Source organism: Hyaena hyaena, unplaced genomic scaffold (genome assembly GCF_003009895.1).
Source record: "Hyaena hyaena isolate Hyena2069 unplaced genomic scaffold, ASM300989v1 scaffold_15, whole genome shotgun sequence".
NCBI lineage: Eukaryota > Metazoa > Chordata > Mammalia > Carnivora > Hyaenidae > Hyaena > Hyaena hyaena.
This window is the reverse complement of record NW_024080647.1, coordinates 5,957,777-5,981,957: the sequence shown is the minus strand read 5'-3', so window position 1 is coordinate 5,981,957 and position 24,181 is coordinate 5,957,777. Positions and strand designations below refer to the sequence as shown.

The 24,181-nt window shown below is 40.6% G+C and overlaps 1 protein-coding gene across 1 annotated transcript in view; it reads left to right on the top strand.

The window, feature by feature from the left end:
- Window positions 1-24,181, top strand: part of RAB8B (RAB8B, member RAS oncogene family) — a 56,234-nt gene that overhangs the window by 28,824 nt on the left and 3,229 nt on the right. The window contains exons 2-6 of the mRNA XM_039219369.1: window positions 14,649-14,709; window positions 17,234-17,294; window positions 20,149-20,226; window positions 21,122-21,211; window positions 22,660-22,725. Coding sequence (XP_039075300.1) covers window positions 14,649-14,709; window positions 17,234-17,294; window positions 20,149-20,226; window positions 21,122-21,211; window positions 22,660-22,725 — 356 coding nt within the window. The remainder of the gene's footprint in view (window positions 1-14,648; window positions 14,710-17,233; window positions 17,295-20,148; window positions 20,227-21,121; window positions 21,212-22,659; window positions 22,726-24,181) is intronic.

Sequence of the window (24,181 nt, the reverse complement as noted above, 5' to 3'; positions counted from 1 at the left end):
GAGTACAAAGAAAATTTCAAACTTGACCAAGACTGTAGTATATATACTGGAGGAGGAAATGTGAAGGTGATGGTATAGTGAGTACCTTTTTTGTTTCTTTTAAAGTTTATGTGCTTATTTTTGTATTTAAGTAATCCCTACACCCAATATGGGGCTCGAACTCACAACCCCAAGATCAAGATAGCATGCTCTTCTGATTGGGTCGGTCAGTTGCCTCCCCTTCCTTTTTTTTTTTTTTTTTTTTTTAAGCTATCTTAAACCTTCAGTCAAATTGGTTTCTAAACAACAGTAAAAAATTGCTATTACCATGTTTGCCATTTGTGATAGACAAATGCCACTTGTTTACTTTCAGCCTTTGGGGAGATAATTATACGCTTGCTTGTGGAAATGACAGAATTAAAGCAGCCGGTTTCATAGCTTAGGAAATCATGTTTTCTGTCGGTTCATCATCTGTCGTTAGTTCCTGCTCCTGAGGAGCAGACCTTAGAATATTATCTTTAACAAAAGACACAAGTGAGGCATTGAGTTTTCACGATAATAAATTTTAATGATTCGTAGTAGCCCAGGAGCTCCTTTAGGCCCATAACTTTTCGTCTTTGTATTCTTCAGTGCCTAGCATAGAGTCAGGCTCATGTCAGGCTCGAGACTTCCTATCAGATCAGACACTAAAATTTGCCCTTTCATTAGTTGACTTGATTTACATTTGACTACACTAAACTTCACTGTATGTGTCAGATGCAGCTGAGCACTCCTTAGCGGATCTCCTGTGTAGCCAGTCAGGCCAGATGTAATTCCTTGCACGTTGGCTGAGGAATTGGTTACAGGGCTGAAAGGGGGCCATGTCTGCTCCTTCTTTGCCCTCAGTATAGTAATCTCCAAATGTGGACTGCAACCTTGAGGCCCGCAGTGGTTCATCTGAAGTAGGTTAATTTTTTTAAGTTATTCATTCATTCATTCATTTATTTTGAGAGAGACAGAGACAGCACAAGTTGGGGAGGGAGAGAGAGAGACATTCCCAAGCAGGCTCCACAGCATCAGCGCAGAGCCAGATGTGAGACCTGAACCCACAAAGCTGTGAGATCATGACCTGAGCCAAAACCCAGAGTCGGACGCTTAGCTGCCTGAGCCACTCAGGCACCCCTGAAGTAGATTAAATATCGCAGTTTTTCCGAATGTACGGTTGTCTTGTTTTCTTCTTTTACTTTCGGAAATTCATGCAAAGAACTGCAGTCTGGTGGTTATGATCTCTTCTTTTTCCCAGAATGGCCAGTAACATTTTCCTTCAGGTTCCTCATTCTGCTGACAGACCATTTGGGGTTAGAAATACACAGTCATTGTGTATCATGTTTCTTAAGTCCTTTGCCTCACTGTCATACACACTTCCTGACCTAATGGCAGCGCTGTCCAACCTGGGAGTGCTAACATTGTGACCACCAGATGTGGAAATCCTGCCCCAGGCTTGCCTGAGGACATCCTCTAAATGACAGTGTGTATGTAAAGTGATCATGTGAGTGTATAGTTCTGTTTTTGTTCTTCATATTAATAAAGGAGGGTTCCACTTACAGGGCTGACAGTATGCCTTTGGATCAGTCAAAAGCTGGGTAGAGGGATTTAGCATTGTAAAATACCACCTTTTCAATTGCAGTAATAGAATTTTCACCTCAGTGGTCAAGTTTGTTTTGTTTAGTTATTTTCCTCAACCCTTTATATATGGCAGCACTGTGGCTTGATCCACCCGCTACACACCCAAAGGCTAGAGTTCTCTACCTCCTCTATCTTTGAGTTTACTTTATTTTTTATTTTTATTTTTTTAAATTTTTTTTAATGTTTTATTTATTTCTAGGAGAGTGAGAGAGACAGTGTGAACAGCGGGGGGTCAGAGAGAGAGGGAGTGACAGACTCTGAAACAGGCTCCAGGCTCTGAGCTGGCAGTCAGCACAGAGCCCGACGCGGGGCTCGAACCCATGAACCACGAGATCATGACCCGAGCGAAAGTCGGACGCTTAACCGACTAAGCCACCCAGGCGCCCCTGAGTTTACTTTAAAACAATCTGGATACACCTACTGTCTTTTCCCCCCAAACCACATTGTAATATGGATCCTTCTGAGTAGAAAGATGAGTTAAAAATATACAAAGCAAATTATTCACCAAGACCACTTTTTGCCCTTTGTGTGTGTGGGAATTCACCATGAGCCCCAGCCGAGCAGCTTTTGAAGCCCAATGAGCTCACTTTATTAAAGCTTGCTCTGTTGCCCTCTCCTGTTTTATGGCTGATTAGATTAACTGAATATGATTAATAAATTATAGTATGGCGAACTCAGAATTATCTGTGTTAATTAGGGACAGGGAGAGCATGGAAAGATGAAATCGTCAGATGTCATCTTTCCTTTGGGTTTGTTTCTGCAGATGCCACAAAGACATATCACGTTGAAAGCAAGATCACGTTTCTTGATCCCTTTCTTTGTCTTCCCATACATTCTTTTGCAGGTGATAGCAAATAAAGTGGACCTGAGGGAATTAGGGAAAGAGGGATAGATTTGTCCAGTCTGTTTGGTGGGTGACAGTTGGAGTCTTGAGTTAAGGCCCTTTTAGATAGAGTGTGTGAATTGGTGATTTTGTGTGCTTTTTAAATGCTTCTCCCACCCCTGACAAAGAAATGGCATTATACTCAATGATAAGATTTTGTAAGGACAGTCCCCAAAAGCTTCTTTAATCTAGAATTTGAAGTATAGTTGTAGTGAGTACTACTTCAGCTATATATAGCATGTATAATGTATTTTCAGTGTTACAGACATAGTGCACTTTATATTTTGCTCCTTTTAAAATACCATAACATAAATGCTTTGTGCATTTCTGCATAATCTTGATAATGACCAAGGATTGCTTTTAATAGCTTTAAAATATAACTTTCTGGGGGCGCCTGGGTGGCTCAGTCGGTTAAGCATCCACCTTTGGCTCAGGTCATGATCTCACTGTTTGTGGGTTTGAGCCCCGCATCAGGTTCTGCTGACAACTTAGAGCCCAGAGCCTGTTTCAAATTCTGTGTCTCCCTCTCTCTCTGTTCCTCCCTTCCTTGCATTCTGTCTCTCTCTGTCTCAAAAATGAATAAACGTTAAAAAATGTTTTTTTTAATATACCTTTGTGGTGAAAAGACTCAAAGCCTTCAGTGTCAAGGGTGAGGATGTTGGAGGGATGTGTGATATTTTCAAGAAGTGTGTGTGTACCTGCCTAAAAGAAGTTGTTGCTCACTCCTAGGTATTCTTTTGTGGGAAATATGGTTTATTGCCCTCCAGGATCCAAGATCAGACTAAAGGCCTCCAAATGAGTCCTTTGTATCTTACATGCCTGTCATTTGGGGCAACCTACTGCTTGTGACTCTTTTTTTTTTTTTTTTTTTAATGTTTTATTTATTTCTAGGAGAGAGAGACAGCGTGAGCAGGGGAGGGTCAGAGAGAGAGGGAGTCACAGACTGAAACAGGCTCCAGGCTCTGAGCTGGCAGTCAGCACAGAGCCCGACGCGGGGCTCGAACCCACGAACGGCGAGATCATGACCCAAGCGAAAGTCGGACGCTTAACCGACTAAGCCACCCAGGCGCCCCTGCTTGTGACTCTTTAAAAAATATATTTTGCATTTACAACTTTGAAAACCTTACCTGAGAAAGATGAGCGCTAACATTCATTGATCTTAAATGTATTTTTCTAGGATTTGGGAAGAACGGCCTATTTTGAAAGAAGTGGGTAAAGGAAAACATAAAGTCATTGGAAATTGTGCAGTTAGTTTTCTTGCTCTGATGACTGAGGCCTCTTCTTTAGTTATTGAGGGTCAGTATGGGGAGCCTTGAATGGGGTGTTCCACTCTGAAGTTGGTTTAATAAAAACAAGCTGATAAAATATACTTTGAAATGTTTTTTGTCAGTTTTAGAAAAATTATTTTATGTGCTACTGGATGATTCTCTGAGCCATTCAAATATCAGGACAGCTTTTTAGAAATGGTCTCCTGTCAATATTGTTCAGGTTTTCTTTCCTCCTAACCCAAAACACTGGATTTGGAAGTAGGGAGCATAATGATCAAGCATGAAGTCTAAAGTAGCTTTTTTAACAACCCACTTATTTTATGCTTTGACAGAGTTATTATTCATTCTTTGTATTTGAAGATTAAAGTGCCAATTAGCTGGAGGACATGGGATACAAAAGGATATAGGATGTATTCTAGTCTTTTGTTCAGACTGCATCTATAGATCTGAAATGTGAGTGAGAGAAAATCTTGGATTTACGAACCCGGTTGGTATTGGGTATTGCCTCACTGTGTTCTGTTAAAAGTCAAGCCAGAGTAGTAGTATGTGACAGAATCCTTTATTACCATCTAAAGTTAGTAAAATGTCTTAAGTACGTAGAGGTGGATGGCTGCGTGTATACATATATATATGTGTACACACACACATATATATATACATACACACATATATGTATGTATACACACACGTACACATACACACACATACATATATATATGTACATAATGGCCCCATGGAAGTGTTTACTTTGTGTGCATGAAGGTCATAGTGCTGTTAATTGTAAACTTTTATATCACTACGGAGTGTGTTTACAAATCAGGATGATATAATCATCTGTGGAAGATTTTCATTTTGATTGGGAGAAACTATATTTTGTTCATGCCGCTTTTATTGATCTTCGTGTCATCTTTTTACTTGCATATACTCCATCTGTTTGTTTTAACCTTACTCATTAGCAATAGCTTATTATAATTACCCATCTGTCACCCTGGCTACCGTGAGCTGTAAATGCTGCTTAATTTTACTATACTGCTGTGGCATTGATGTTGGTTTTGATCAAGAAAAGCCTTTTTGCTAACTTGATTCAGAGCACTGAGAGTTTGCAGTTATGTTTGTTTATTTTATAATCTCTGATCACTTTCCTTTTATCTAGTGAAAGGAGAAGAATGGGAAGCAGTGAGGTGGGCATTGCAGGAAAGAGATTATGACTTTTGATGATTCTTCTCTTCAGCTTGCAGTTATGTGCTACAGACCCTACCCCTTTCCCTCCATTGAAAAAAAAAAAAAAAGTTGATTTGTATTAACTTGGTGAGGGAAATGACTAAATTTTGCCTTTTGTACCAATATAAGCTGAAATCTTTCCTAAACAAGTGATTTGGAAATTTTCCTGAAAAATAGTAAAAGTATAGCCAAAGTTTATTTCAGTCCTAATTGCTAACTGATATATTACATTGATAACAACCTTTTTTGTGTTTCCTCCTTTAAGAACTCAGTTCTCAAAGGGAAAAAAATACATCATTTGTTTATAGATAGTTACACCATGTAATGTTGTTACTTACTTATATTGTTTTATATGTATTTTTTTCTTTTTAGCTTTCATTTGCCTCCAAACTAATGGAAAATATGATACAAGGTCAATACTTGGAAAGATCTAACGGATCAGTTTTATTGCATATTTGGTGCAACATCATTGGAATGTGGTTGTAATTTTTTCCAGTGATAATTCCAGTGATTTGGCAGAAGGTTTTCCCATAGCAACAGTGTGTCAAATCAGGGATTTGGTTCTTTATTTTCATTTTCTGAATAACCACAGTATTCCCTTCACCCTTAAATGAAACGGACCTGACCCTGAGTTGTCAAAATACAAACAAGGAAATTCCAGGTTTAGGAAAGTGATAGTGACTCATACTGGGGGGAGTGGGGGTGCCCGCTGCAAAGGTACAGACACTTTCTCAGAAATGGGGGTGGAACAGAGGTGATGCAGGTGGTTTCGTTTGGGAGAGCAGTTTGGTTCTTGAGATGGTCGTGAATTAATGGGGAAAGGGGTGGAAATCTCAGACATTCTGAACTTTTATTCTTCAAGGCAGTTTAATTCATATATTAGGCTCTTTATGAAAAAGATTTTATTGAAGGTAAAAACATCTGTTCATTGAAAACCTCTAAAGTTTACATTTTAACTACTTCAAGCACATTGCCACTTCCAGATTGAGTAACACTTAAAACACACTTCCTTTTGAAAACGCAAGATTTGCAAAAGAGACTTGTAGTGTATTCATTTCACCATTCTCATATGCTGATAATGCTGGATAATCTCTGCTGGCCCCTTAATCAGATTTAATATTCTCAATCTTTCCTAGGTGTTTCTGCATACTTTATCTGAGTTGTAGCTGTGTTACTGCACCTTATTTGCTTTTTCTGTTGGTTTTTTCCCCCTCTTTTATTTGTGATTCAACACATAGCTATTTTAGCAGTTTTCACTTGGTATATAACAATTTGTTATTTTGCCTTATAATTTCCCAAAGACATTTTAAGGTTAATTAGATCATTATAATTTAATCTACAAAGCCCTTTGAGACTCTCAAATACAGACCTTACGTAAAACTCTTCCTATCTGCACTGTTTTTGTATCTGTTGCACATATGTTTATGGTTCAAAAAAGTAAATTCTTTCTCATTTCTAGAATTAGTTTATGAGTTTATCTTTTGTTGGTATGATTAAATTCTCTGGGTACAGCTGTCTTATGCCAAGAAAGCCAAGAGTTGAATTTAATTCCGTAACAAGTAGACAATTTTCAAACAGTGTGAAGATGTGCAGCTTTTTCAGCAAAAAGAAGTAATATGTGTCGCTATTGGTTTATACCATAAATGAGGTTTAATTTACTGCTTCCTATTCACAGAATAGAAGAATCAAAGAAATCTGAAAACTGTTGTATTCTTTTGACATAGTAGGTGTCTATTTTAAGAGCAGATTATATTTGCAGACCACTGTAAGTCCACGTTTGGAAAAGAAAAATCCCCTTTCTCCTATGTTGGATTTAACAAAACTAACATATTTGGCTGCCTGTGATCATTTCAAACTATTGTTAAATGCCTTCTAAGCTTACCTTCAAGGTTCTTTTTCTCCTAAATTTTAGATTTTTCTGATTTTCAAAAAAGAAACCAGATTGTAAATTTGAATATAAATGAAATAAAAAATTAAATGGTTCTAAATATATGCAGCAAAATTGCTCCTTGGTGAAAATGCTTCTTTGAAGTTACAGAATGTGTATTTACAAAAGAATAATGCCTTGAACTCCTCTCGTTCAATCTAAGTAACATTCTTAACTTTGTTTTTACTTTAACTCATTTTCTCCAAGTTCTTTATTTTGGAAAAAAAATGTTTAAAGCTTCCATCCATCTTATTTTTTCCTATTTCAATAATGTATTTTTCTACTTAGAGATTTTATTTTCAAAACTGGCACCTGGGTGGCTCAGTCAGTTGAGCGTCTGACTTCAGCTCAGGTCATGATCTCACGGTTCGTGGGTTCAAGCCCCATGTTGGGCTCTGTGCTGACAGCTAGCTTAGAGCCTGGAGCCTGCTTCGTATTCTGTGTCTCCCTCTGTTTCTGACCCTCCCCTGTCTCTCTCTCTCTCAGGGGAAAAAAAACAAAAAAACAAAACTGGCCGTATCCATCTACCCTGCACTTTCATCATTAATAATAACAATCTTGAATAAGGAAGTAGATATGGCATTTCTTTAAAGTGGATTTCAATATTTGGGAAACTTTTTTCTATTTCTGGAATATCTCTGAAATGTAAATAGACCAACCACATAACCCGTATTCCAATAGCTTGGGATCACAGATGTTTCCAAATGTACTTTTGAAACAAAGTACAGTTTTCCCCTTTTCATTGTGAAAGCGCAGTATTGGACTTCTGTTTCTTCAGCTGGGTCGAAGGGGATAGATGGCCTGTGTTGATTTGCTGTTGATGTGTGGATGTCTTTATGGTGCCATGAGCAAACTCAGCGTTGGAATCTTGCATTGCTGTCATCATTGAAAGGCGGAATGTTCCAGAAATTTGACTTCTTTTTTTTTTCATTGATCTCTTGGCTGTAGCCAAAGTGGACTTTTTATAAAAGAACTTGAGTGGGAACTGAGTGTGGAACCCATCAGTTGAAGGTCTCTGTTTCTCCACCCCTGATTTTCCTGGGTCAGCTGACTTCCCCAAGTAACCCAAGACAGTTCCAAGGTGGAAGGAAGAGCTTTGTGTGTTCCTTTTTTTTTTTTTTTTTTTACAGATTACTACTGGTTTCTGCCGCCCCCCCCACCCCCCACCCCCAGAATTTCAGATTCCATGGGGGTTGGGGGAATTTACATTTTTTTAATGTTTATTTATTTTTGAGAGAGACAGAGACAGAGTGTGAGCAGGGGGAGGAGCAGAGGGAGAGGGAGACACAGAGTCCAAAGTAGGCTCCAGACCTTGAGCTGTCAGCAGAGCCTGACGCAGGGCTCACATTCACAGACTGCAAGATCATGAGTTGAGCCAAAGTCGGAAGTTTAACCAACTGAGCCACCCAGGCACCCCTAGCTACGTGTGTTCTAAGCTACAGTACCCACAGGGCAAAAATTCATCCAATTACAGCTATGCTGGAGGTCAGGACAACTGGCTGGCTCCGGAGTTCTCAAGGCCAAGAACAGTCCTTCATACCCTTTCAACACCCCAGCAAAGTGTATCCTTTCACCCATTCACAAACCCAGGGCAACCTCCCTATTCTCTTGAAACAGCAAAGATTACGATAGTAAACAAAACATCTGTTTGCTGACTAATTTGACATCGTGTAAAATAATTTTGTCAATCTGTTCCCTCTCCATGTTCAGTTAGGTCTAATTTGTGAAATGAAGGGTGGCCCAGTATTGCTCATTCCAAGCTCCTTGCCCTGCTAGGTCTGTTAACTATGGGCTTGGATTGAGTTCAAAGGTTCCTTCCCTCCCTTCAGCTGCCTCCAACTCTGAGAAGTATCTGTGTGATAAGCAGTGCTTTAGGCCAGGTGCTCACACCATACCCCTCCCAGAGCATCGCCGCCAGCTCTCTGCCAGTTCTTGTTCCTGTGGGTCGCCCTGGACAATGCAGAAGCCTCCAGTACAACTTTTACCTTCTCAGAGGTGCAGGGCATAGCCCCTTCCCCCACCCTGAGCAGAGAGGGAGGCTCTCCTCTTCTTTCTCCCATTGGAATGGAAGATCAGAACTCCTGCCTTTGTTCCTCTCCTAGAGTGCCACTCCCAGCAGTGACCAAAGTGTGTTCTTTCATTATTAGCCGAAAGAGAATCTTCTTTTTACTGCAGGCAGGAAAGGAAATGCACTTGAACCCCTGCTTGAAATCTGAGTGGCATGCGTGCCTTGCTACCCCAAGGCCCTGGTCTGCCCCCTCACTCTCTGCCCTTGATCTAATCTTGCTGTCACTCACACTTGGTCACCAAGGGCTCCCAGGCCTTCTGTATATTGAGCAGTGTGGGGTGGGGTAGCGCCTGCTTCCCCCACACCCCTGCCACCTCCCACTAAGATTTTTAAGTGGCCTTTCACGACTAAATTTGGTCTGATTTTTCTGCTGTTATTAATGAATGAGTGTCTCCAGATGTCATTTTTTAAATAACTACTCCTTAACAATCATGAACACTTTCAGGCATATAAAAGTATACCTAATATAAAACACTTCCACATCCAGGTACCACTGCTCAGTTTTAGAAATAATAAATGATAGAGTTGAAGTCCCTTTGAACCTCTCTAATCCCTCCTCTTCCATTTCTCTCCAGAGGTAACCACTCTGCTGATTTTGTTCATAGTCATTCTCATGTATGTTTTTTATACTTTAATTACACATAGATATATGTATAAATGAAATATAGTATAGTTTTTTGGTATTTTTGAAATTTTCTAGGAAGGGTTTGATGGTGGGAAATTTCTGCAGTTGCTTTTTTCACTTCACATTCACTCATGTCGATCCGTGTGACTCTTGTCCACTGCCCCTGGATAGCCCCTCTGTGCCAAGGGGTTCTCCCACTGCTGGACACTCCCATTGTCGCTAGTTTTGCTATAGACCCTTAAAGAGCAGGCCTCCCCAGGGAGACAGGGACATTCTTGTACACATCTCTTTGGGAAGGCCTGATCTTTAAATGCCAAGTTTAATTTTAACCCCTTTTGAATTAGTCTTTGTGAATCTGGTAAATTGCTGTATTTCCCTGGGCCTCAGTTTTCTTAGGCACACAGGGATGACTGAACTAAATGATCTCTAAGGTTCTTTCTAAGCCTAGAATTCTGTGATTCCTTTCATGCTGTTTTCCTGGCTCCTTATAGTATATTATATATATACACACACATATATATATATCAGTTATGAGTAACTGTTTAGCATGAGAATCAATTCAGAAAAAAATCTGTGTGTGCATGTGTGTATGTGTGTGTTTGAATTCAAAATAAATAATTTCAAAATAAAAAATGGCTTTGAGTCCCTTGGGAATGTTTCTTACAATGTAGATTTCCTGTTTTATTGACTCGATAAATATTAATGACAAAACTAGCGCTGCTTTAAAGCCACCAGAAAATTAACGTTGGGGCACATTCCGGGACACATGGAAGCAGCGTCAGAGTCTTGTCTCCTGAACGTAGATGTTGGGCTGTGTTGCCAGCTGGGCAGGCGGCATGAAGCCTAGTGGCTGATGGACTGCTCGTGAGTTGGGATGACTCAGGGTCGTCATTTTGAACATGAGTTATCATATTATGTACTGCCAAGAAATGATGTTTTCTAAAAGGCTGTTGAAATGTGAAGGGCTTCTTTTTACCCTAAACGTAATGCTCTTCAGAAGCGATGTTTGAGATTGTATAGTCCTTTAAAAACAAATAAGTAAAGTTGCTCCCTTCCTGCCAGAATGAGCTGTGGTAGTTCTTGTTGCCGTTGATAGGACATTCCCCTCCTTCTTTGTGGTCTCTAATCATCTGGGGCAAGGGCGCAGGCCTGTCCTTTGGAACTGGGACTTTCGGGCAGTGAAGATCATGGTTTAATGCACAGATGTGGCAGCTGCTTGGTTTGCTCATTGTCTTTTTTTCCCCTTCATATTTTCTGCTTGTGGCTGAACACTGGATGAAGTACTAGAGTTGTCATTAAACTTAGTAACATTTACGTCAGGATAGTAGTGATCGTGATATTCAGATAGCTATGAATATTAAATTCTCCTAATTGAGAGATCTGAGTATTATTCTGATGGATACAATGACCAATTCAACAGCTTTTCCACTCTCTCCTGTTTTTAGCAGTCCTGTGAGTCAGGGAAGTGACTAGCTCCAGGGATGGGTTTTGATTAATCTAAATTTAGGGATGAGTTTAGATTAATCCAGTCTTGGGAACTGCCCATGGCAGTGATTGGTTCCTGAACTCAGCATTAGCCCCTAGAACATGACATTCTCATGGTTGTAATTCCAGAAGTGAAACATGAAGGAAAGGTCGCTGGAGGCTTTGGGAAAACATTTCCTCACTTTGAAGTGAGAGGCACAAGAAGATGATCTCTTTGCTTCTCAGTATTGCTGCGGTGGTCAGGAACCGTTGTCAGTCAGGGGATGAAACTGATCCTCCCAGAAGGGCAGAGCCCAAGGAGATACAGAGAAATGAAACGGAAGTACAGAATTGAGCCATCCCTGAACCCCCAACTCACCACTGGGCTTGTTATATGAGTCGACAAATTACCTTAAGCTAGTTTGATTTGGGGTTTCTGTTAGTTGCAGCCAAAAGCATCCTGACTGATATAATTATATTGCTATATTATGACGGGTTATTCTAATTCTAGAGTAGTCTCAGGAAGTTATCTTTTCTTTAAATGTTAAAGTGAGTGGTAATCCACCATATAATCTACTGATAGTTATCAGTTGAACTAACTGTAATGTAAAGACCTTGATTTTCATATTGTAATAGATTTCTTAGCATTCTTCGTCTTGTTTCTATGGCCTGCTAAGCAAACTTAGAACTTCCATGGTTTTCTTAGCTCCCTTCACTCTTAGTAGAATGTAACCTTTCCTCTCCTAAGAGCATTTTACCTTTTCTTATCTGTGCCTCTTTCTGTAGGCAACCTCACTGGCAGAGAGAGGATGGGGCCCTTGTTTGACTGGGGAGCAGTTCAGAGCAGTATGGTAACCACACCAAATAACACAGGATTAAACCAGGACCTGCCCTGTCAGGGATGGACGTGGCCAGGTAGAGAACTGAAGGGGGAAGGAGGGGGAGGACCCACAGTTAGCATCCTCAGGGAAGGCTGCCACGGGAGGGGGCCCTGACACGCGGAGGGGAGGAGGTGTGGGGCAGAGACACAGAAGGCTGCCGTCGGAGGGAGGCTCCGAGGGTTGCAGTGTCAGGAGAGCGAGCGGTGCCTCTGGTGGGAACAGCCGCATTGCCAGGCAGAGGACGTCGGGCCCACAGCTTCTCGAAGACTGAGGTGACGTGACTGTGGAGATTGTTGACAGTTACTCTCACGGTGGCATGCAGGGGAGTTAGAACCGGGGGAGATGTTGACACGGAGTCCTGGGACACTGTTACCATAATTCACACGTGAAGTGACAAGATCTGTAGGATCATAGCATCTGGATGTGTAATATTTTACAGTTATCTGGAATTTCAGAGTTCCTAAAGCACATTCAGACACATTATCTAATTTATCTAATTAGGTCCCCCTCACCTTTTTCTGTGGATGAGGATATAGACGTTCAGAGCAGTCAAACATCCCCCCCAAAGTTGTTAATGACAGAGCCCAACCTCCAGTCTAGGTCTTTGGCTTTCAGGGCCAGTGCTTTTCAATAATAATATAAATGACATTTTCCATTTTTAGTGAAATTCAAGTTGAGCTGATTTGACTGTGCTCTGTGCATTTGTCTGTCAGCTGGCTCCTGACAGTGGCATGAACAAAAGCTAACCGCCACTGCTCGCAACTCTTCCAAGCACTGAAAACCTCTGAATTGTGAAAAGCTGGTTAAGTTTCACAGATATTGGTAGAACCTCCTCAAATAACAGTAAGGTAGGGGCGCCTGGGTGGCTTAGTCATTTAAGTGCCCGACTTCGGCTCAGGTCATGATCTCATGGTCTCTGGGTTCGTGCCCCACATTGGGCTCTGTGCTGATAGTTTGGATCCTGGAGCCTGCTTCAGAGTGTGTGTGTGTGTGTGTGTGTGTGTGTGTGTGCGCGCGCGCGCGCGCGTGCACGCACCCCTCCCCCACTCATGCTCTATCTCTTTCTGTCTCTCAAAAATAAATAAACATTAAAAAAACATAACAGGGGGTGCCTAGGTGGCTCAGTCGGTTAAGTGTCCAACTCTGGCTCAAGTCATGATCTCATGGTTCGTGGGTTCGAGCCCCGTGTCAGGCTCTGTGCTGAGAGCTCAGAGTCTGAAGCCTGCTTCCGATTCTGTGTGTCTCCCTCTTTCTCTGCCCCTGCCCCTCCCCTGCTCACATTCTGTTCCTCTCTCTCAAAAATTAAAAAAAAAAAAAAAAAAGATTTAAAAATAAAGAAATAAAAAATAACAAAGATAGCCCTTCTAACAAAGACGTAAAACAAAAGACTGGGCCTATAGAAAATTTCCTAAATGTTTTAAATGACTGCAGAGGGACTGAAACTTTAATGAGCATCAAAATGGCAGCCTATTTGGGTGCTCTCTATGTTTGTATGTAGAAACATTGTAGTTAACATAGCTATTGAAGGCTTTTCTCTCCGCAAATAACTGCATTTGATGGTTAAGTCAATATAGTGGATAATTGACATATTTTCTTGAAATGTCTTGGAGACTCCTTTTAGGGGGTTCTGTACAGAATGCGAAAGAATAGAAAAACCTAAAAGCTCAATGGTCAGATGATAAGGATTTAGCAAATTGCATCCAAATTGTATTTATTAACTTGTCCTGTCAGAGAGTAGCAGCTTTTTTCTGATAAAATGATAGGGCATTCTGATGTTTGTCAAGGACTTTGTGGTTCTTTGTAATTGAAATGCTAAATAAGTTTTGAGCTACAATAGTGGGGGGGTGGGGAATAGCTGAGGGAGGGGTTGAACTTTTAAGTGCCAGAGCCCCAAATGATGCTATTAATAGGTTAGAATCATCTGAGAGCTTTTAAATTACTAGTGCACAGATCCCACTCACCAACTAAGTCAGAATCTCAGAATTCGGGGAAGAGAGCAGATCTAGCCATTAGAAGTTTTTTAAATTTCTCCAATTAATTCTAAAGTTCAGCTACGGCTAAAAACCATTCTAGCTGTTTCAGCCCCAGCCAGTAAAATGCAAGAAATGTTTTATTAAAATGTACATAAGATACTTGACGGCTGTGTACAATAAATATGCAGGTTTTTCTCATCCCTGAGCTCAAATAGGCAGGTTTGGGAGCCTGGGGTTATGTTTTTTCCCTTAGTCAGTGGCAGATCCCAAAGAAAAGTGTGCAGGAGTTGGAGAAAGACATTGTAAAAAGGTCCCACAGTGTTTTTTTAGAGAAGGATGGGCCAGAGGGCTAGGAATCATTGTTTATATGTATTTCAGGAAGTGGAAAATATGGCAAGTGCTCAGTCTATCCAAATTATATAACTTTGAGGGATGTGATCCATTTGTAACAAAATAATGAGGCATATAATACGTTCCATTTAACATGTGTGGGAATTCTTTGCAGAGTAATTAGCATTCCTTTCTTCAGCCTGTATTCAGAGGAAACATACCATTCACACCCTCTCTGTGTTCACATTTTCCAGTGCGTTGGAGAGACTTTTTTTTTTCTCAATAGAAATCTTTGTTCTTTTCCTAATAAGACTTGGATTATATTTGGAGAAGTTTAGCATTTCTTTCTTTCTTTTTCTGGCAGGAATTGATTTTAAAATCAGAACGATAGAACTAGATGGAAAGAAAATTAAGCTTCAGATATGGTAAGTAAAACAAAAATTATATACACAGTTTCTACCTTAATTGGGAATTGAAAGTGGGAATTGAAATGTGAAAAATGTGAATTGTGCTAAGTTAGAGGTAACTTGTGATCGCTAAAACATCTTTTCTTTATCAGAACCAAGTGGAAGTGGGTAAATATTCAAAGGTATCTCCACTGAGAATGAGAAGGTAAAGAATGATGCCACTAACCCTTACAGCTGGAGGAGATCTGAGAACTCATTCTACCCAAACGCTAATTTTGTGGGGAAGGAAACTGAAAGCTAAAGAGCACATACACTTTATCGTTATAGTTGTTGCACCTTTGATATCAGATAAGGCAAAAGTATTCAGGCGGTAAGAACCCTTACTGACTTCTTCTGTGGGAAGTACAGATCTAGGCTCTAGGTTCTGTCTCTAACCTGAGGACTTGGACCTGTGCCTTCCCTTATTAGGGCCTCTTTTTCCTCTTTCATAAATTGTTTGGCTGGACTGAAGACATCGGAGTTCCCCTCCAGGTCCGATAGTTTATAATTCATTTTCACATTTCTTGTCTTCAAATAAAAAAATGAGGAACACTGGACAGATCTAACATGTGATGATGACGACAGTAGACAAAGCTTAGGAATCGAGAACAGTATAGATTTAAGGAGACAGGGCAAAATAGTCAAGTAATATATGTCAGCTTTTCCCTTAGGCTGTTTTTCTTCTTTGAATATCAGAACCAGGATAGAACTAGAGCATCATATTGAAACCTCCTAGTCCTTCTTTTACAGAGGAGGAACCTAGGACGCAGAGCGGTAAGTCTGTCTGAGGGCATCCGTCTGGGTTAATGATACCCCTGGGACAGCTCCCCAGATCCGCAGCATGGTGTCGAGCTTCACATGTTAGCCTAGCAGAGTGAGTGGTTCCCAGTATATTTGTTGGAAAACATTGTGAAGGTTACCACAAGTTGCTCTTTTCATCTATTGATACTTAGTAAGAGGCCAAATATTTTAAAGATACTTTTAAAAATTTTAGGGGGGGAAGTATAGAGAATTTCTGACTGTGCTGAACCGTCCCGACCATAGCAGTAAGAGGCCTTTCTGGGAGCCTGCAGTCGGTCAGCTAATCAGAACTTCATACAACATCATAGCACTCTCTGTCAGCACTCTCCGCAGCGAAATAGTCTCCATTCAGTCTTCTTGACCTCCATCGAGGATGGCAGGGTGTCTCCTCCATCCTCACTGCAGAGCGGCTGCCACCTCGAGCAGTGTGTCAGATCAAAATATGGTTAGTTGGCTCAAAGGTGCCTGGCATCTGTTCTCCCCCTGATTTCCTTGCCACATATCAAACAAGTGCCCTGTGTGTCTCATCCTGATCAGTGAGAGAATAGCCAGTTAAGGTGACTGTGGTGTGATGCCTGGCCCTGCGCTGAACAGCTGAGACCTGGGACGCTCCAGTGTCCCTTAAGGCAATGAGCTCTTTAGTGGCTTAGTGACAGACCATAGCCTACCTGAGCCCGTTGCCTCCTGTGCGCAGTGAGGGTGGTGGGCATCATCTGAGCACCGGAGGAAAGTATTTTATAAGGCATATATAAATGTTAAGGTATTTATTGTTTCTGATTTACTGTATTTCCCTTGGGCCTTCATCTCCTGTTTGGGTTTGGCATGCATTCGACTTCTAGTATACTTCCGCACATGCCTCGCTCTCCCCTGCAATTAAATTGTACAGGTTAGTTTGCCTTAGTAGCATAGGGAGTGAATTCGTTCTGGCGGTGTATAGCAAATTTAGAAATATTGATTTGCCCAGGTAGCAAGTCACTTTGACCCCCTTTATAGGGATTGCTTCAATAAGCATAATGAGAAGATTTTTAAAAATTTTCAGAATGTATTTTAATAGAATGCCATCAGCTAAAAAACCAAGACTGTATTGAAGTCTATGTAATTTTGAAGTGTTGTTCGTATTTTCAAGTCTTTGGAAACATTGTCAGCCACCAGGTGTTAAACTCCAGGCTCCCATTTAATCCCAGGCTTTATAGCTGAAAAAATTCTTAAGGAGATCCATTTTAGTGGGTTCTGCTGAGCGGAATTTACACAGTAGTGAGTCCAGCCCACTTGCTTTGCGTTGTACAGAAATCAGACTTTCAGTCAAGAGAGCAAAATGCCTTAATCATTAAGCATTTATAGAAAGGATTATAACTACCCCCAGGGGTCCAAGAATTTAGAACCATTCTCTATTCTCTCCCACGTGTGTTTAACTAATATAACATGCCAGTTCCTAGCGGGGCCATGTATTTTCCTGTTGCTGCTTTTATCATCAAGGACCAAGTTCCCCACCAAAGTCACTGTGAGCTCCTGACAGGCTCCTGTGGCCACCACCGCCTGCAGCTCACAGACACACAGCAGGCTCCCGCCGCGGCTTATTCCCCTTCCCTTGAAACCACTGCCTTTGTGAGCAGACCGGAATTGCATTCACAGCTTAAGGTCTCTCCTCGGTGGTGCTGGTGATAACTTTTAAAACCACTTTCTCCTTTGTTTCAAATTTTAGGGACACAGCGGGTCAGGAAAGATTTCGAACCATCACAACGGCATACTATAGAGGAGCCATGGTGAGTGTGTTTTCGGGTTTCATAACTCTTCCGGTGCAAGTAAAGCATGAATATTCATTTGTCAAGTTTATGGGATCCGAGCTAGAGTCAAGTACAGTGGGGAGAGAGATTTTTGGATGTGAAAACAGGACATTTAAAGGGTTTTTTTTTTAATGTTCTGTGGTTAGTAACTGCATACTTTGCCATTGGTTTTCATGATGTTAATCAGGTAAATAGCTTCTAGGTGTTGGAGGACTCTTGCACACATTCTGAGCGATTGTATGTTTTCATGAAAGCTGGGAGACCAGTTAAAGACAAAGCCAGCGATTCAGGTAAAGGCTAATAGATGAGAATATGAATAAGGCCGTGCATGGGAGTCGGGGGGTCACAGTCGGGAGATATTGTGGCAGCTGGGCGTATAGGATTTAGTGACTGACTGGCTGTGAGGAGGTTACTCCCAGGGTCCGCTTGGACTGGCTGGCAGGGCTATGTGGCTCTTTATCAACACAAGAGTACAAAGAGGAAGAGAAGATTTGGAGGGGACAAAGACAACCTTGTGTTTTACTTAGCTGGGTTTTTGTGACCACATGGGACATTTGGGTGCTGATATCCAGTCATGGTCTCCAAAGCACATCTGACCCTGTCTGTCTCTTCGGCCTCATTTTGTGCCCTTCTCCCATTGGATCTGTGCACTCTTACCAAGATGGCTTTCTTTCAGTCAACCCAGTGGGTTCTGGGCCTTTCTGGTCAGCAAGATATTTATGTTTCTGCTGTGTGTTGGGCACTGTGGATTTTCTTTCCTTTGCCCCTGTCTCAACCCCACTGCCCAATTCAAGTTTACTCAGTCCTCAGGTCTTGGCTTTAATGTCATTTTCTCAGAGAAACCTTCCCTGAACAACCCCATCTCCTCAGCCAGATTTGATTAGCATTTGGATTCAGAACTCCCCATGCTGGGACCCCTGGGTGGCTCAGTCAGTTAAGCGTCCGACTCCGACTCTGGCTCAGGTCATGATCTCACGGTTGGGGGTTTGAGCCCTGCGTCAGACTCTGTGCTGACAGCTATCTCAGAGCCTGGAGCCTGATTCAGATTCTGTATCTCCCTCTCTCTCTGACCCCCCCCCACCCCGCTTATGCTGGCTCTCTCTCTCTCTCTCAGAAATAAAACATTAAAAAATTTTTAAAAACCTCCCCATGCTGCTTCATAGCAGTTGTCAAAGTTATAATCCATTGTATAATTATTGGTTTATTGTTTTCTTTCCTAGCTGTGCATGAAAGGAACGGGCCTTGTCTATCTTGGTCACTGCTCGTAGCACTAAGTATATTATCAGACATCCAGTGGGTGCTCACTAAATATTTGTTGAATGGGTGGACAGATAGGTAGAGCTCACACTTAGTACAGGAATGTGGTCTGGTGATACAGATCTTAGATACAGATTTTACGAGTCAGTTAATATATTTCAAGATAAGCCTTTTAAAATACTGGACATGAGGGTCTTTAAAGATAAAAGACATTGCCTTTCATTAAACCTGTATAACAGATGTATTTATTTTAAGTGTCTTTGATTTATGTAGATGATAGTGACATTCTGATCAGTCCATATAAAAAGAAATAATTTTATTTATTTATTGATAAAGATTTTAGTTTTAAGTAATCTCAACATCCATCCTGGGGCTTGAACTCATAGTCCCAAGATCAAGAGTCTTTACCAACTGAGTCAGCTAGGCGCCCCTAAAATTATCTTTTTATTTTTTTATTTTTAAAAAAAAATTTTTTTTTTAATGTTTTATTTATTTCTAGGAGAGAGAGAGAGAGACAGCATGAGCAGGGGAGGGTCAGAGAGAGAGGGAGTCACAGACTGAAACAGGCTCCCGGCTCTGAGCTGGCAGTCAGCACAGAGGCCGACACTGGGCTCGAACCCACGAACTGCGAGATCATGACCTAAGCGAAAGTCGGACGCTTAACCGACTAAGCCACCCAGGCGCCCCTAAAATTTATCTTTCTTTAAAAAGATAATTTTTAGGGGCGCCTGGCTAGCTTAGTCAGTTAAATGTCTGGCTTCAGCTCAGGTCATGATCTCACGGTTCTCAAGTTTGAACCCTGCACCAGGCTTTGTGATGACAGTGCGAATCCTGCTTGAGCCTCTCTCTCTCTCTCTCTCTCTCTCTCTCTCTCTCCTCCTACCCCCCCAATAAATAAATAAATTAAAAAAAAAAGAAATAATTTTATTTGTATTTATTTTTTTAATATTTATTTTTGAGAGTGAGAGAGATAGAGTGTGAGTAGGGGAGGGGCAGAGAGAGAGGGAGACACAGAATCCCAAGCAGACTTCAGGCTCTGAGCTGTCAGCACAGAGCCCAACACGGGGCTCGAACTGATGAACCATGAGATCATGACTTGAGCTAGAATCGGATGCTTAACCGACTGAGCCACCCAGGTGCCCCAAGAAATAATTTTTAAGTAGTATGATTACAATCTTAGTAAAGGAGTAAGAAGCAAGACAATTTCTACTTGTAATAAATGAGTACACCACAATGCTATCTCTGTTTTAACTTAAACACTCTTTTAACTCCAGTTAGTGCTGATTCTTATCACGTGAAGTCAAGTAGAAAGGCTGTATCACCTTTACTGTAATCACTAATTCATTACAGGTTAACAGTAAAAATGTTTACAGACTATCTATTTACATGGTGAGACAATGAAAGTATTTATTTATTTATTTTTGCTTCTCTGTACTTAAACGTTTTTATTATAGTTTATTAAAAAGACAAAGGACAAAAAAAGCAGTTTCTGGACGGTAGGAGTACACTGCCGTTATAGTCTATTACTTTAGGTCTATGAAGTACTAACTAAAAGATGTTTTTTTTCTTCTTAAAGGGGATTATGCTGGTGTATGACATCACAAATGAAAAGTCCTTTGACAATATTAAAAACTGGATAAGAAACATTGAAGAGGTAGGTATGGAAAGAGAATGACGGTGTTACGGAGGAGCCCTGCTTGGTACTGGCACAGGCCTCCTGTCTCGGGAAGAGGCGACAGAGCTGCTGAGAAGTAGGGCACAGGCAGCTTAGAGAGAGACCTCCGGTGCTGCCAGTCTGGCGTCCCTGTCAGACAGGGAGGTACAGCCAGAACAGCAGCTCTACAGATTTCTAAACTTCGGCCGGATCTTGAAAATAATGTCGTCCAAGTCCCACTTCACACGTGAGAACAGAGAGAAGACGCTGGCTTGTGCTCCTTCCTAGAGTTTTCACATCTGACCCTCCGGTTCATGCTGTTGGACTGGCAAAGCTTGCTCTCTCTCCCAGCATTTGATCAGTTTTCCCTTCTAGCATCTTCTCCATGATACATATTTGAAATCTGGTTTAATTCCACATTGACTGGTATTAAAATTTGTTTTTTAAGTCTTTGACGTTTCAGAAAGCAATCTGACTTTGAAAGCATTCTGTGCACATTTATATTAACCTACATGAATTTATATTTGAAGTAGTTCAGAATACAGAATCCCTTCCTCATTGGCTCCCTCAGTCCTGGTTTTTTTTTTCTTCCTTCTTTAACCTAAACTAATATTTGGAAGTTTTGTTGTTGGATAACCGTTGTATTTTCGTTTGTTCATGTACAAAAAGGCCTGAGAATGCCTGCAAGCCTTTGAGGGAAAAGTTAGCACAGGCTCTTAAGCTGTAGCTCTTCCCTCCTCCCATCTTTTACATCTTCCTCTGAAGCAGGCCCTGTGTTGAGCAAAAGATTGTCCTATTAAATTTATGGATATGTTTCTGACAGGTTAGGATTTGCCTATTGAATAACTGTGTTTTTCTCAGGCTGTTTTTATAACATACCATTTTCTCCCTGTAGCATGCCTCTTCAGACGTTGAAAGAATGATCCTGGGTAACAAATGTGATATGAATGACAAAAGACAAGTGTCAAAAGAAAGAGGAGAGAAGGTAAATTTGAACCGAATGCACAAAGATTGGAATCTATTCACTCTAAGCGTTTATTTTCTTAGTATTATTTAATTATTGGTTTCAGTTTGAAACGTATCTGTTATTTTAATCCTTTAGAAAACAACAAAGAGATGTAATCCATACTTGAATGGTGTCAATTAGTATTCGAGATCCAACCCCATTTACTGCGTAGTCATGACTCATTCCTGAAGAATTTGCTGTTTTCTGGGAGATACAAATTGGTCCTTTTTCAGATTCCTGCAGCTTAGAGTTCAGGCTATTCCTTCCATATCTGTGTGAAAAATGCCCTGTTTTATGCCCCGTTTTAAAGGTCAAGTAAAGCATTCTCTTCAAATAAAAGTAATAGAATAGGTGAACTTTAAACAGTAATCATAATCCAATTCATTTTTTCCCCTAAGAATATTGTACTACATGTTAGGTTTAGGTCATTGTGGATAAACTGCTTGTAACTCGTCAAAGCTAAGGATCTCATTTGCAGCCATTTCTCTATTTTGTATCCTGCCAAAAAAGCAAAAATGCTTATTACATGCATATATTTACTTCTCTGACATTTTTTAAATTAACTTAGAGCCTTCAATTTTTAAGTCTTGGAATTTTGCTGTAGCCTTTTTTTAGTGATACATATAAAATACATTTTGTTTTTAAATCTGACTGTAAACTTTCCCCCTATGAACATTCATTTAGTCCTGGTATTTTAAAGGAACTGGGAGTTTTTTGGGAGTAGATGGAAATAGAAACCAGATAAAAATGAAAACAGTGAGTACCTAGTATTTTAAGCTTTCATTCTTTCATGGACCAATTTATTAAAAAATAATGAAAAGTCAGTAGAGTCACTATTGGAGAGTTGTACTTTGGGAGCAGATAAAAGAGGTTAGCTAATTCCAAATTAATGGTAAGAGTCAGTGTCTGTCTCATAGTTTATTTTTTCTTTTTGTGTTTATGTTTGTTTATTTATTCTGAGAGAGTCCATACATGTGCATGGGAGGGGCACAGAGAGACAGATAGAGGGAGACAGATAATCCCAAGCAGGCTCCACGCTGTCAGTGCAGAGCCCTATACAGGGCTTGATCTCACGAACCATGAGATTATGACCTGAGCTGAAATCCAAGAGTCAGATGCTTAACTGACTAAGCCACCCAGGTGCCCATCATAGTTTTTCTTGTAAGTATATTAGAGAACAAAAGTATAGTAGAAAAAAATAAAGTACTTAAATGATGTTTTCAGTGGAGGTGGTGCCATTTTAACTTATGACGCTTAAGTTAGATGTCTGCATTTCAAAAACTTAGAAGAAAGCAAAGAAGTTTGAGAACCACAGAATTCTCAACTAGACACTCTACCTTTAGGACTTTGAGAAACCTAGAAAATAGAAATACTTTATATGTTGAAGCAAACTGAACTGAATTTAAATTTTTCTGTTTGCCTTTCAGTTAGCAATTGACTACGGGATTAAATTCTTGGAGACAAGTGCAAAATCCAGTACAAATGTAGAAGAGGTAAGAAAGAAATATTTGATGACTTCTGGGGTAGCATTAGAACTTAGGTACCTCTGTTCAAGCAACTCTCCAAGACTTGTTATTTTCTTTCTTTTTAAAAAAGTTTTTTAATGTTTTATTATTTATTTTTGAGAGAGAGTGAGACAGAGCGTGAGTGGGAGAAGGGCAAAGAGAGAGAGGGAGACACAGAATCTGAGGCAGGCTCCAGGCTCTGAGCTGTCAGCCCAGAGCCCAATGCAGGGCTCAAACCCACGAACTGTGAGATCATGACCTGAGCTGAAGTCAGACGCTTAACCAACTAATCCAGCTGGGCACCCCGCCCCGTCTTGTAATTTTCTTAGTGAATGTCTTCGGTGAGGTCTACCTCCATATTGTGAACTTTTGTGCGTCTGACTTTATGTGGACTCAGATTATTGAGTTTCTAGCACCAGCCTTCACACGAGCTATATGAGATTGCTCAGTTAAGATTCGCTGAACAGAAGGTAAAAGTTCTTTCAGGTTCACCTTTGCCCTTTGTTTGGGAAGCTGGAAATCCTGCCCTCGCCAAGTAAGCATAGTGTCCTCAGCTCATTTTTCATATTTCCAGTCATCCTATGGTAGCCTGTATCAGGAGAGCCTTAATTACTTTCATGTCTGTACTCTCGCAAGAGAGAATTAAACTGTTTATTGAATTAAGCATGAGACACTGTAGGACAACATTTAGTAGAATTAAGTGTGTCTATCTGAGAGTAGTTTTAGTAAATTTTCAGTAAGTTAACTGTTAAAGACAAGCAAATCATCTAAAGACTTCTAAGAATAGATTTTCTGTATCAAGGGCAGAGTTGTTGATCATTTTTTCTTTTAAAACATTTTTTAAACTGATCACAAAAATGATGTATTGTGTTAATATGGGTAACTCAATAAACAAAAATATTGATGGTTTTATAGACATTTAACTTCTTAGGCTACTCACCGTTCACCATAACATTATTGAAATGACTTTATTGGCTAGTTGGCACTGCTCAGAACTTTTTCTTTGTTTTCAGTAACACTAATATTTTCAGGTTGCCTAATGGGTGTTAGGAAACAGGAAGCTTCTATTGATTAATTACATAAGCATCGATAAGCAGAAAAATGCTTCCACCTGCTTGCCACAAAAAAAAAAGCAGAAAAGGGGGAGCCTCTTCGGAGACACAGGAGAAAGTGTGTTCACTGAGATGGCCCCGATGGGATTGCTCTCACAGAATGAACTCCATACCCTGGCTTAATGGAGCAGGTCTCTGTTCATACCTGCACCCTGCTCACACCAGTGGCTTAGAGCTAGCTTTGAGTTATGGAAATACAGAGCTGGGAGGCGCCTGAGCTGCTTATTCTGACCAGGTGTTCTACAGAAATGAGTGGCTTCCCTAGAGCTTTGACTTAGTGCGGTTGGCTTTTCATAAGAACTAGGATGGGCTTCTCTAGAAACTTAGACTCA